Genomic DNA, 13,761 nt, shown 5'->3' with positions numbered 1-13,761 from the left:
AAGAACACAGTTACTTTCTTGAAGAGTCGTAGTCTTTTGATGCCGAGATCTAGAAATTTGTTGTTTGATGCGATCTCGCTGGTGTTTTCATCTAACAAAATTTTTAAAATGCAAATTGTCTATCACATAACAGTTCCATTAGTTTCTATGGAATATTTTTTGTATTCCTGAGCTAGAACAGAAAAATGGGTCACCCGGCGTCTTGGCGTGGTAAAATGTAGTAACACAATCGTTTAGTAACAAACTTCAGGTCACGAACAGCAGACTACTGATTGTGGTGAAACTAAAAGAATGTGAATGCTATTTGCATTGTTACAGGCAGTTTAGAGCGGTAATGTGAGAGAAAGAGGATCTGCCGTACACATAGTTATTTTCGACTGTTGCAGCTTTGCTTTCAGGCCCATGTTTACTGAAAGAGGTAGGTTTACTATTTGCATGCTCGCTGAAAGCTGAGAAGAGGTTAATTTAAAGTGAAATATTTTATATTGATCTGAAACCGTATAAAAATGAAATCAAATGCCAGGTCATTTCTAATATTAAAATGAGTCCACGAAGGTTATTGAAAGGCTGCAGTACAAGAAAAAAATGAAGAAACGGAATTATGGACATAGCTGGAGATAAAAGGGTAAAAAGTGTCAAAAAAGGGAAAAAGTGGCATGAAGATTTGTCTTTTCGCAAATAGAAGCAAAATTTTACACTGTGGTACCTTTAATTTACCATAAGAAAAAAGGTGCGCATCTAAAAATCCTAAAACTGGTTATTACTGTTATCAGCGTCTACATGCTTCGAAAGACTGCTGCATTTACCACGGTGTATACTAAAGAAAAGTCAAGACACGGGGAAAGCGTTCGACAATGTCAAATTGCGCAAGCTGTTTCAAATTCTGAGAAAAATAGGGGTAAGCTACAGGGAAAGACGGGTAATATACCATACGTACAAGAAGCAAGAGGGAACAATAAGAGAGGAAGACCAACAACGAAGTGCTCGGACTATAAAGGGTGTAAGGCAGGGATGCAGTCGAAGAAGCAGTGACCGATATAAAAGAAAGGTTCAACAGTGGAATTAAAATGCAAGATGAAAAGGTATCAATGGCAAGATTCACTGATGACGTTTCTATCCTCAGTGAAAGTAAAGAAGAATTTTTAAATGGAATGAACAGTCAATGGGTACAGAATGTGGATGTACAGTAAAGCTAAGAAAGACGGAAGTAACGAGGAGTGGCAGAAATGAGACCAGCGAGAAAATCAACATCAGAATCGGGGATCATGAAGTTAAGGAATATAGCTGCCAAGGCAGCAAAATAACCCATGTGGACGGAGCAAAACGCAGACTAGCAATGGTAAAAAGTACATTCCTGCCCAAGAGATGTCTACTAGTTTCAAACGTAAGTCTTAATTTGTGGAATAAATTTCTTGGAATGTGCGTTTGGTAGTGAAACATGGACTCTGAAAAAACCAGAACAGTCGAGATAAGAAGCTACAGAACTTTTGGTCAGGTGATTACAGGGTTATAAATACAGAATCAAATAGGGGTAATGCAGGAGTAAGTTTAATGATGAATAAAAAAAGAGGAGTGCGGTAAGCTACTAGAAACAGCATAGTGAACGAATTATTGTAGCCAAGATAGATACGAAGCCCACGCCTACTACAGTAGGACAAGTTTATATGCCAACTAGCTCTGCAGATGACGAATAAATTGATGAAATGTATGATGAGATAAAAGAAATTATTCAGATAGTGAAGGGAGACGAAAATTAAATAGTCATGGGTGAATGGAATTCGAGAGTAGGAAAAGGGAGAGAAGGAAACGTATTAGGTTAATATGCATTGGGGGTAAGAAATGAAAGAGGAAGCCGCCTGGTAGAATTTTGCACAGAGCATAACTTAATCATAGCTAACACTTGGTTCAAGAATCATGAAAGATGGTTGATTACATGGAAGAAGCCTGTTGATACTAGAAGGTATCAGATAGATTATATAATGGTAAGACAGAGATTTAGGAACCAGGTTTTAAATTGTAAGACGTTTCCAGGGGCAGATGTTGACTCTGACCACAATCTTTGGGTTATGAACTGTAGGTTAAAACTGAAGAAACTGCAAAAAGGTGGGAATTTAAGGAGATGGGACCTGGATAAACTGACTGAAGACCCGTTTTATGGAAGAGTTCTGCATCAAGACAACGCACCGGCTCATACCGCACAGTCTGTTAAGAGGTTTCTAGCGAAGTACAGCATCCCACCATATTCGCCTGACCTATTGTGGTGCGCATACTGTAAGTCCTTCGGTACACACACCATCAGATTATTTGACTTGTCGCTCTAACGAAGTAGGCGAGTGTCAGCAATATGTCTCATGGTCTTATCCTGGCGTGCTTATCTTCTGCCGTTAGGTCAGACGATAGAAACGCCACTTGCACGCTTAGAGTAGCAGATTGACGGTGACCAACTTTAAACAGAACTTGATTAAGTTTCACACACATTTATTAAAATAATAAAAAGCATAGACATTACGTAACTTGATTCTGGATGGTGTTTAAAATTGAGAGTCTGAAGTTCCTTTGGTCTTGGTACGTTAATCGTATTCTCACATATCTCTGATACTTGACAAAGTGTCTATTCATTTATCTTCATGGCTATGTACAGGAATATGGTAATCTTATTAGGTGCAGACTGAAACTTGACTATAGACTGGTACAGACTAATGCAGACTCGTACAGACTGGTGCAGACAAATGCAGACTCGTACAGACTGGTGCAGACAAATGCAGACTGACTAATCAGAGGTCTGTACACTCATTGTAATACCTCGCGCGTTCAGGTATCACTGCGCGAGTGTGATCCGCGAGGAGAAAAGGTTCTACGTTAGCAGCAATCTCATTGGCTGCGTTACATATTAATACGCGGATTGGTGGAAGCAGAATTTGGTCCATCTCTAAGGCAGCGCCATCTCGTAGTGCGGAGACGGACGAGCGCTGCGCCTGCGCTGTTGTGCTTAGCGGGGCGCGCTCTAGTGGGAAAGTTGTGTACGCGCTGACTGCGCGTAACTATGTACACAACACCTATCACCATATGACTTGTCTATGCCCCAAAGTCAGACCTGTATAAAAGCAACAAGATTTCAGTCCGTTGAAGCAATGGAAGAAACAGCGGCATGCGTCATCAAGGAGCTGACAGAGGAAGAATTCCAGCACTGTTTCCACCAATGGAAAGTTCGAATGGAGCGTTGTAAGGATAGAGGAGGGGAATAGGTTGAAGGTGACAGTAATTAAAGATGTATGTTTTCGAAATGAATTGTTTTACAGGAGCAGTCCTATCATTTTGTAGCCACACCTCGTACCTCCGCATAGTTGCCACTTGCAGGGTGGATTGTGAGCGGCATTTGGCGTGTTTCAGACGGCGCTGAGCCACATCGCGGCCCACGGCTCGCTGCCCATGCTGGAGGCGCTGCTGCAGCACCCCGAGGTTGACGTCAACAAGGCCGACAACGAGGGCAACACGCCGCTCCACTACGCCGCGCAGGCCGGTGCGTACATCCTGACCTAGGAGCAGGAAAAACTGTCTTCACTGTTTCTATCTGTGCCAATCTTGGTCTATGAAACCAAATACAACGTGACCTTAACTTATGTACTCTTTATGCGCTTTTAACTGTTATTTCTTTAATGTTTATTTGTGCAATTGATTTCCGTATCTCCTCCTATGCTGTTATCTGACGTATAAAATGTTACTGAAATAATCTGCTGTTGTTGTTGTGGTCTTCAGTCCTGAGACTGGTTTGATGCAGCTGTCCATGCTACTCTATCCTGTGCAAACTTCTTCATCTCCCAGTACCTACTGCAAGCTACATCCTTCTGAATCTGCTTGGTGTATTCATCTCTTGGTCTCCCTCTACGATTTTTACCTCCACGCTGCCCTCTAAAACTAAATTGGTGATCCCTCGATGTCTCAGAACATGTCCTGCCAACCGATCCCTTCTTCTAGTCAAGTTGTGCCACAAGCTCCTCTTCTCCCCAATCCTATTCAATACTTCCTCATTAGTTATGTGATCTAGCCATCTAATCTTCAGCATTCTTCTGTAGTACCACAATTCGAAAGCTTCTATTCTCTTGTTGTCTAAACTATTTATGGTCCACGTTTCACTTCCGTACATGGCTACACTGCATACAAATATTTTCAGAAACTACTTCCTGACACTTAAATCTATACTCGATGTTAACAAATTTCTCTTCTTCAGAAACGCTTTCCTTGCCATTGCCAGTCTACATTTTATATTCTCTCTACTTCGACCATCATCGGTTATTTTGCTCCCCAAATAGAAAAACTCCTTTACTACTTGAAGTGTCTCATTTCCTAATCTAATTTCCTCAGCATCACCCGACTTAATTCGACTACATTCCATTATCCTCGTTTTGATTTTGTTGAGGTTCATCTTATATCCTCCCTTCAAGACACTATCCATTCCGTTCAACTACTCTTCCAAGTCCTTTGCTGTCTCTGACAGAATTACAATGTCATCGGCGAACCTCACAGTTTTTATTTCTTCTCCATGGATTTTAATACCTACTCCGTATTTTTCTTTTGTTTCCTTTATTGCTTGCTCACTATACAGATTGAACAACATCGGGGAGAGGCTACAACCCTGTCTCACTCCCTACCCACCCACTGCTTCCCTTTCATGTCCCTCGACTCTTATAACTGCCATCTGGTTTCTGTACAAATTGTAAATAGCCTTTCGCTCCCTGTATTTTACCCCTGCCACCTTCAGAATTTGAAAGAGAGTATTCCAGTCAACATTGGCAAAAGCTTTCTCTAAGTCTACAAATGCTAGAAACGTAAGTTTGCCTTTCCTTAATCTATCTTCTAAGATACGTCATAGGTTCAGTATTGCCTAACGTGTTCCAATATTTTTACGGAATCCGAACTGATCTTCCCCGGGGTCGGCTTCTGCTAGTTTTTCCATTCGTCTGCAAAGAATTCGCGTTAGTATTTTGCAGCAGTGACTTATTATACTGATAGTTCGGTAATTTTCACATCTGTCAACACCTGCCTTCTTTGGGATTGGAATTTTAATTCTGATCACTGAAGTTCCCAGGTCTTTATCTTTGAAGAATTACTCTGTTCCACGTGCGTAACATCTGTCCTGTGTTACCTGTCAGATGACTGCGAGCTCAGCTTGAGTACGTCGGTCGTTTCTTGAAGTTATTTCGTATGTAAGCAGTTCAACGAAATAATAGACATACAGTTGTTTCTTTTTGATTTGATACATTACTTTCCCTTTGTTATTTCTGGCACCTACCGTTATCATACGCTCGTACCGTGGAATCCACCACATTCGTTCATTCTGTTCAGCACTTAATTCCGTATTACCATTTATTATCGCAGCTATGGGTGCAATTTATTTATTTTTTCTTCACCAAACTGGGTCTAATAATCCTTTTGTTCAGCACTTTGTAAAAATAAAACTTATTTACTCGTCACACGTAACTCTGAAAGTGGACTAGGTGCAGAGTCTGACTACGTAAAGCAAACTGTAAGTCCAGGCTATAATAGCTTATTTAATAAATCTCATAAATATCACTATAACAGTATGGCTTCTACAACTTACTAGGACCATCTCAAAAGTCCTGCACACTGCGCATTCGCGACCCATACGATGGCGTGATCAAATTGAAATTCATGTCACTTGTGAGCGAGATCTTAGTTTTCACGGTCGCATCGTCGTCGCTGGTTTGCGCTACTATGTCGTGACTATTCAGTTTTAAAGTGGCAGCTGAAACCGAGTCGGGTGAAATCACACGTAGTGACCAGCGTTCCGGCATCAAAATCGAACCCTATCTGAAAGAACCCAACGGAAATTGACAACACTTGGAGAGAGGTGTGTGCGAATAGTGTAGTGGATCGTAGCAACAATACCATAGTGAAGGTCGGGTAAGCACTGAGGACAACACAAGACGTGGAGGGCCATCAACTGCAACAGACCAAACCTCTCAGGTTATTGTTAATAATATTTTCAGAGAGGATTGACGAAAAACATGTGGGTAAATTACTTATGAGGTCAGAATGTCTGGCACTTCAGTTTACAGAATCATAACTGAATAGTTAAAAGGGGAAAAAAGTTGTTGCCAGATGGGTTCCGCATGATCATCTGAGTGAAGAGCAGAAAGCGGGCCGCAAAAGAATCGCAGGAGTATTGCTTCAACGGTGCGGAATAGAAGGAGAACAGTTCTGAAATTGTTCAACTTGATACCTGGATACGAGATTTTGAGCCATAACTGAAGTCTCAGATGTTACAATGAAAAAGTTCCGACTCTGCGCACTCAGTTCCGCTGCCAACAATCTAAGATGAAACTGACGATGATCTTTGCGTATGACATTAATGGAGTCATAGCTACAACACTTCTGTAACAGTCGCGTACTACGAAATGTTGTTGTAAAATGTTTTGAGGCCCGAAAGTTCCTCATAGAAGGCGTGACATGCTTGCAGCTGATGTTCCCATTTTGCACGATAATGCAGGACCGCATACTGCCCTACCAGTGAGAGAAACGCTCCACAAATATGGATGGGAAATACTTTTCCACCCACAGTACATTCCTGACATGAGCCCACCAGACTTTGATTTGTTACCCAAATTGAAAGAACAACGCGGAAAATCTTTCTTGTGAGGTGACACGAGTAATCAGCCAGCTCAACAATGAAGGTGTCCTACCCCGGATACAGAATTTCCCAAAACGCTGTGAATCCGTCATACGCAAGAATGGAAGTAGCGTAAAATAAATTATTTTTTCAGTTCTCTTACAGTGTGTAGACTTCTGAAATGACCCTCATATTTACATCTCAAAGCAATATCTGAATATTTCCTAACACCAAAGAGCATGGGAAATGGACGTGATACACTGATGTTTGGGCCGAAAGGAAAACAGGCAGGATGGAACGTTAGATACCACTTGAAATGAGTTCGGCCAAAAAACCATGCGGTATTATGGGACAAAAATAGCAGCTTTGACCATATTTTACTATCGGAAGGTTAGTTAAGCATGCAGGAGATGAATACACTTCCTCGAAAATGGGCAAGCAATCACGAATCCGTCATTCACTTATGAAAGAGAAGCAGTTAGTTGAATTAATGGAATGAAGCTAACTGAAAGTCATGCTTCTGCAAGTTCCTTGAAGCTTGACAAATCACGTTGCTTTTGCTATTAAAATGGTTCAAATGGCTCTGAGCACTATGGGACTTAACATCTGAGGTCATCAGTCCCCTAGGACTACTTAAACATAACTAACCTAAGGACATCACACTCATCCATGCCCGAGGCAGGATTCGAATCTGCGACCGTAGCGGTCGCGCGGTTCTAGACTGCAGCGCCTAGAACCGCTCGGCCACACCGGCCGGCTTTTGCTATTACTTAAATACAACTTGCGGAATGCAATCCAAGAGTTAATCGGATGTCGCGAGTTGCAATGTGAGTCCTAATTGCTTTGTTTTAAAACTCTTAGATTTCAAGTGGGATGTCACGGTTCAATGTCGAAAAATTTAGAAACGTTTTTGGTTTCGTCGATTACTGATAATCGAAATTAGAAATTACTGATCTTTCATGAAAATGATTCTTTAAACATGATTTACATTCAGTGTTAAAAAATGAAAAGGCGTAAAGGTTGATGTGTTCCTTTCCTAAGTTCATGCATTCACGAGATACTGAAGCAACTGCATCGTTTTAGTCAAACAGTGCAAGTTGCGAAATTTGCACACACCTAGAAAAACTCAAAAAGTTTTGTTTTTTTTCTCGACGTATGACAAGTGTCCCATTGATTCTGCAGCTATCAAGACGATAATCATATTCTTCCCATGTTGTGTGCAGCATGCGCTATCAATGTGTTCAGAAACACTGGTGATGCGAGCTCACAGTTCTGATAGGTTTCTTGGTAGAGGAGGCGTGAATAATGAATCTTTCACGTAACCCCAACAGCAAAAATCGCATGGGGTTAGGTTGAGAGAGCATGAAGGCTATGACTTAAAGTGCTGGTCATCAAACCCACCACGACCTATCTGTTGGTTTCTCAATTTCCTGTTTAAGAATTCATGAATATCATGATGGAAGTGAAGTGGAGCACCATCTTTTGTTAGTCCATGCTGTGGGTCTCCAGTTGTGCCATGAGCCAGTTCTCCAGCATGTCTAGATACACGTGTCCTGTAGCAGTCTTTTTGCAGAAGAAAAAGGGGCCATATACTGCAGACCGTGAGGTTGCAAAAAACACATGAACTTTCAGTGAGTCTCGAATGTGCTCGCGATAGCGTGAGGATTCCCTGTCCCCCATGTTCGCACATTGTTCCTGTCCACTGTGCCATTCACAAAAAACGTTGTTTCATCACTGAAGATGAGCGTCTCAAAACCCCATCCTCTTCCACAAACTGTTGCAAATGTGCCGAAAATTCAAAGCATTTGACTTTGTCAGGGCTGAGCAATTGCAAGCGGTAAGGCTTCATCGTTAATGGTTTCCTTAAGATCTTCCGAACAGTAAAAAAAAAAAATGGTTCAAATGGCTCTGAGTACTATGGGACTTAACTTCTAAGGTCATCAGTCCCATAGAACTTAGAACTACTTAAACCTAACTAACCTAAAGACATCACACACATCCATGCCCGAGGCAGGATTCGAACCTGCAACCGCAGCGGCCGCGCGGCTCCAGACTGTAGCGCCTAGAACCGCTCGGCCACTCTGGCCGGCTTCCAAACAGTCAGTTGTGGTATGTTCAGCTCTCTGCTAGCTCTGTTTGTCGACTTCTGTGGGTTACGTGCAATACTCGCATGCTGGCCATGACGGTTTCTTCACTCACTGCAGACCGAGCCATTGATTTCCTTGAAGCTTTAAACAGCACGTAACATCGCCGAATGGAGTTGCCAGTTGGTGGATCTTTGTTGAACTTCGTTCTGAATGACCGCTGCGCTGTTAGGGCAGACTCATGTGAATTCATTTCAAACACGACATACGATCTCTCGGTCCTGTCGCCATCTTGCCTAACTACTCACTGTTGCGCTCTCCTGGCAGAAATCTGAAGTTCTGCTGCAACAATACACAGCCTTGAGTTTTTCTATATGAGTGTTTAGTTTTGTGACAATATGTCAATTACTTTAGCTACAGTGAATTTATGAAATTGCTTCATTCATTTATTGTAGCCTTGTACTTGACAACAATATAAACTTTGGAATCTAGAATGTCTCCTTTATACTGGGTAGCAATAATTAAAGTGCAGCTACTCATCTAGGTCAAGTTTGACCTGTAATTATCGTAAGGCAGCGAAACGTAGTAGATATACTAATGAGTTAATGCGGTACTGATTTGGGCTGGAAAAAAAACTCAGTTTTAGCTGTGGCCACCAGGTGCAAATCTGGCGCTGCACACTGTTTGATGACAATATGGCACCCATGCTGTCATTTGACAAAAGATAACGTCAATGAACAGTTTGACTATCGAGAAAAGAGACAGTGCTCTGTTATTGAAACTTTTTTTGTGAACGTTAGCAACTACAGTGCTGCATTGAGAGAGTATTGCCAACTGAAATGTCTGATGTTAGGCTCGATGTCATCAAATGGTTAAAACAAGATGATAATGAAATTCTAAAACACAGGTGAGCTTGGTGTGGCACCTGGAAGTTACTGACGCGGCTGTTGCTGTTGTAACTGACCATAGAACATGTGCCCCAGGTAGTGCTCGTGCAGTGTCACGAGAATAGTCCCTCCCATGGTCAACAGTTTTTTTTTTTTTCATCAGTCTACTGAGAGTAGCACTTGCAACCTACGTCCTCAATTATTTGCTTGACATATTCCAATCTCTGTCTTCCTCTACAGTTTTTGCCCTCTACAGCTCCCGCTAGTACCATGGAAGTCATTCCCTCATGTCTTAGCAGATGTCCTATCATCCTGTCCCTTCTCCTTATCAGTGTTTTCCACATATTCCTTTCCTCTCCGATTCTGCGTAGAACCTCCTCATTCCTTACCTTATCAGTCTATCTAATTTTCAACATTCGTCTATAGCACCAATATCTCAAATGCTTCGATTCTCTTCTGTTCCGGTTTTCCCACATACAATGCTGTACTCCAGACATACATCCTCAGAAATTTCTTCCTCAAATTAAGGCCAATATTTGATATTAGTAGACTTTTCTTGGCAAGAAATGCCTTTTTTTGCCATAGCGAGTCTGCTTTTGATGTCCTCCTTGCTCCGTCCGTCATTGGTTATTTTACTGCCTAGGTAGCAGAATTCCTTAACTTCATTGACTTCGTGACCATCAATCCTGATGTTAAGTTTCTCGCTGTTCTCATTTCTACTACTTCTCATTACCTTCGTCTTTCTCCGATTTACTCTCAAACCATACTGTGTACTCATTAGACTGTTCATTCCGTTCAGCAGATCATTTAATTCTTCTTCACTTTCACTCAGGATAGCAATGTCATCAGCGAATCTTATCATTGATATCCTTTCACCTTGTATTTTAATTCCACTCCTGAACCTTTCTTTTATTTCCATCATTGCTTCCTCGATGTACAGATTGAAGAGTAGGAGCGAAAGGCTAGAGCCTTGTCTTACATCCTTCTTAATACGAGCACTTCGTTCTTGATCGTCCACTCTTATTATTCCCTCTTGGTTGTTGTACATATTGTATATGACCAGTCTCTCCCTATAGCTTACCCCAACTTTTTTCAGAATCTCGAACAGCTTGCACCATTTTATATTGTCGAACGCTTTTTCCAGGTCGACAAGTCCTATGAAAGTGTCTTGATTTTTCTTTAGCCTTGCTTCCATTATTAGCCGTAACGTCAGAATTGCCTCTCTCGTCCCTTTTCCTAAAGCCAAACTGATCGTCACCTGGCGCATTCTCAATTTTCTTTTCCATTCTTCTGTATATTATTCTTGTAAGCAGCTTCGATGCATGAGCTGTTAAGCTGATTGTGCGATAATTCTCGCACTTGTCAGCTCTTGCCGTCTTCGGAATTGTGTGGATGATGCTTTTCCGAAAGTCAGATGGTATATCGCCAGACTCATATATTCTACACACCAACGTGAATAGGCATTTTGTTGCCACTTCCCCCAAAGGTTTTAGAAATTCTGATGGAATGTTATCTGTCCCTTCTGCCTTATTTGACCGTAAGTCCTCCAAAGCTCTTTTAAATTCCGATTCTAATACTGGATCCCCTATCTCTTCTAAATCGACTACTGTTTCTTCTTCTATCACATCAAACAAATCTTCACCCTCATAGAGGCTTTCAATGTATTCTTTCCACCTATCTGCTCTCTCCTCTGCATTTAACAGTGGAATTCCTGTTGCACTCTTAATGTTACCACCGTTGCTTTTAATGTCACCAAAGGTTGTATTGACTTTCCTGTATGCTGAGTCTGTCCTTCCGACAATCATATCTTTTTCGATGTCTTCACATTTTTCCTGCAGCCATTTCGTCTTAGCTTCCCTGCACTTCCTATTTATTTCATCCCTCAGCGACTTGTATTTCTGTATTCCTGATTTTCCCGGAACATGTTTGTACTTCCTCCTTTCATCAATCAACTGAAGTATTTCTTCTGTTACCCATGGTTTCTTCGCAGCTACCTTCTTTGTACCTATGTTTTCCTTCCCAACTTCTGTGATGGCTCTGAGATGTCCATTCCTCTTCAACTGTACTGCCTACTGCGCTATTCCTTATTGCTGTATCTATAGCGTTAGAGAACTTCAAACGTACCTCGTCATTCCTTAGTACTTCCGTATCCCACTTCTTTGCGTATTGATTCTTCCTGACTAATATCTTGAACTTCAGCCTACTCTTCATCACTACTATATTGTGATCTGAGTCTGTATCTGCTCCTGGGTACGCCTTACAGTCCAGTATCTGATTTCGGAATCTCTGTCTAACCATGATGTAATCTAATTGAAATCTTCCCGTATCTCCCGGCCTTTTCCAAGTATACCTCCTCCTCTTGTGATTCTTGAACAGGGTATTCGCTATTACTAGCTGAAACTTGTTACAGAACTCAATTAGTCTTTCTCCTCTTTCATTCCTTGTCCCAAGCCCATATTCTCCTGTAACCTTTTCTTCTACTCCTTCCCCTACAACTGCATTCCAGTCGCCCATGACTATTAGATTTTCGTCCCCCTTTCCATAATGCATTACCCTTTCAATATCCTCATACACTTTCTCTATCTGTTCATCTTCAGCTTGCGACGTCGGCATGAATACCTGAACTATCGTTGTCGGTGTTGGTCTGCTGTCGATTCTGATTAGAACAACCCGGTCACTGAACTGTTCACAGTAACACACCCTCTGCCCTACCTTCCTATTCATAACGAATCCTACACCTGTAACACCATTTTCTGCTGCTGTTGATATTACCCGATACTCATCTGACCAGAAATCCTTGTCTTCCCTCCACTTCACTTCACTGACCCCTACTATATCTAGATTGAGCCTTTGCATTTCCCTTTTCAGATTTTCTAGTTTCCCTACCACGTTGAAGCTTCTGACATTCCACGCCCCGACTCGTAGAACGTTATCCTTTCGTTGATTATTCAATCTTTTTCTCATGGTAACCTCCCCCTTGGCAGTCCCCTCCCGGAGATCCGAATGGGAGACTATTCCGGAATCTTTTGCCAATGGAGAGATCATCATGATACTTCTTGAATTACAGGCCACATGTCCTGTGAATACACGTTACGTGTCTTTAATGCAGTGGTTTCCATTGCCTTCTGCATCCTCATGTCGTTGATCATTGCTGATTCTTCCTCCTTTAGGGGCGGTTTCCCACCCCTAGGACAAGAGAGTGCCCTGAACCTCTATCCGCTCCTCCGCCCTCTTTGACAAGGCCGTTGGCAGAATGAGGCTGACTTCTTATGCCGGAAGTCTTCGGCCGCCAATGATGATTATTTATCAAAATTTAGGCAGTGGCGGGGATCGAACCCGTTTTGATTATGAATCAAAGACGCTACCCCTAGACCACGGGTCTAGTATGGAACGTTTTGCAGTCTGTTTTACACTGGGAGCCGTGTATGAGCCAGTTGGGGCAGCAACTGAAACCTCATGATCCGCAGCAGCATTCGGTTTGTAGCACTGATCAAAGTTGATGACCTGTGGCCGGACAGTATTCTGCAGAGTGACGAGGCACATTTTACACCACAGGGTGTCGCGAATACATAGACCTGCCGAATTTCGGGTACTGTTAAACCGAGTATCGTGCACGAAGAGCAGTTCCAATCGTAATGTATGACTGTTTGGTGTGGATGCACAAGCATCTTTATTCCCGGTCCTTTCGTCTTTGAAGAGAAAACTCCCAGAGGGCCTGTCAGGTGTGGCGTGACGTACCACGTTATCGAGGCTTCCTTGTACAGCATGTGATACCTGCTTTTGAAGAGCGCAGCTGTGTGAAAACCATTGTTATCATGCAATATGGGGCAATACGTCATGTCATAGTATGAAGGCTTTCACGACCGGATGACATATCTTCTGGTAAACCTTGCGGGATGTAAGGTCGTGGTCCATGAAACTCTTCAGCTCCTAACGTTTCGTCCAGTGCTTCGCTGGACATCTTCAGAGGGGGGTTTCTCCTCCGGTGAGTCTTGCCGACTGACGGGTCGGACGTCTGAGAGCGACTTATGTATCGTAGAAAGTGGGCGTGACCAGAGTTACACGTGATATGCAGAGATAACCTTTGGCAGAGATAAAACTTAACTATCGATCGTAATCTTGTCACGGATAAAACTGTCTAGCAATTCTGTAGTGCTACTGT

At 42.3% G+C, this 13,761-nt stretch overlaps 1 protein-coding gene across 1 annotated transcript in view; it reads left to right on the top strand.

Moving 5' to 3' along the window:
- Positions 1–601: 601 nt before the first annotated feature.
- The window catches only part of LOC124795694 (ankyrin repeat domain-containing protein 33B-like), a 123,679-nt gene continuing 110,519 nt past the window's right edge, over positions 602–13,761 (top strand). The window contains exons 1-2 of the mRNA XM_047259775.1: positions 602–625; positions 3,391–3,520. Of these exons, the coding sequence (XP_047115731.1) occupies positions 602–625; positions 3,391–3,520 (154 nt within the window). The remainder of the gene's footprint in view (positions 626–3,390; positions 3,521–13,761) is intronic.

Source organism: Schistocerca piceifrons, chromosome 4 (genome assembly GCF_021461385.2).
Source record: "Schistocerca piceifrons isolate TAMUIC-IGC-003096 chromosome 4, iqSchPice1.1, whole genome shotgun sequence".
NCBI lineage: Eukaryota > Metazoa > Arthropoda > Insecta > Orthoptera > Acrididae > Schistocerca > Schistocerca piceifrons.
The sequence above is the reverse complement of the archived record's forward strand: the minus strand, read 5'-3'. Positions and strand labels throughout refer to the sequence as shown.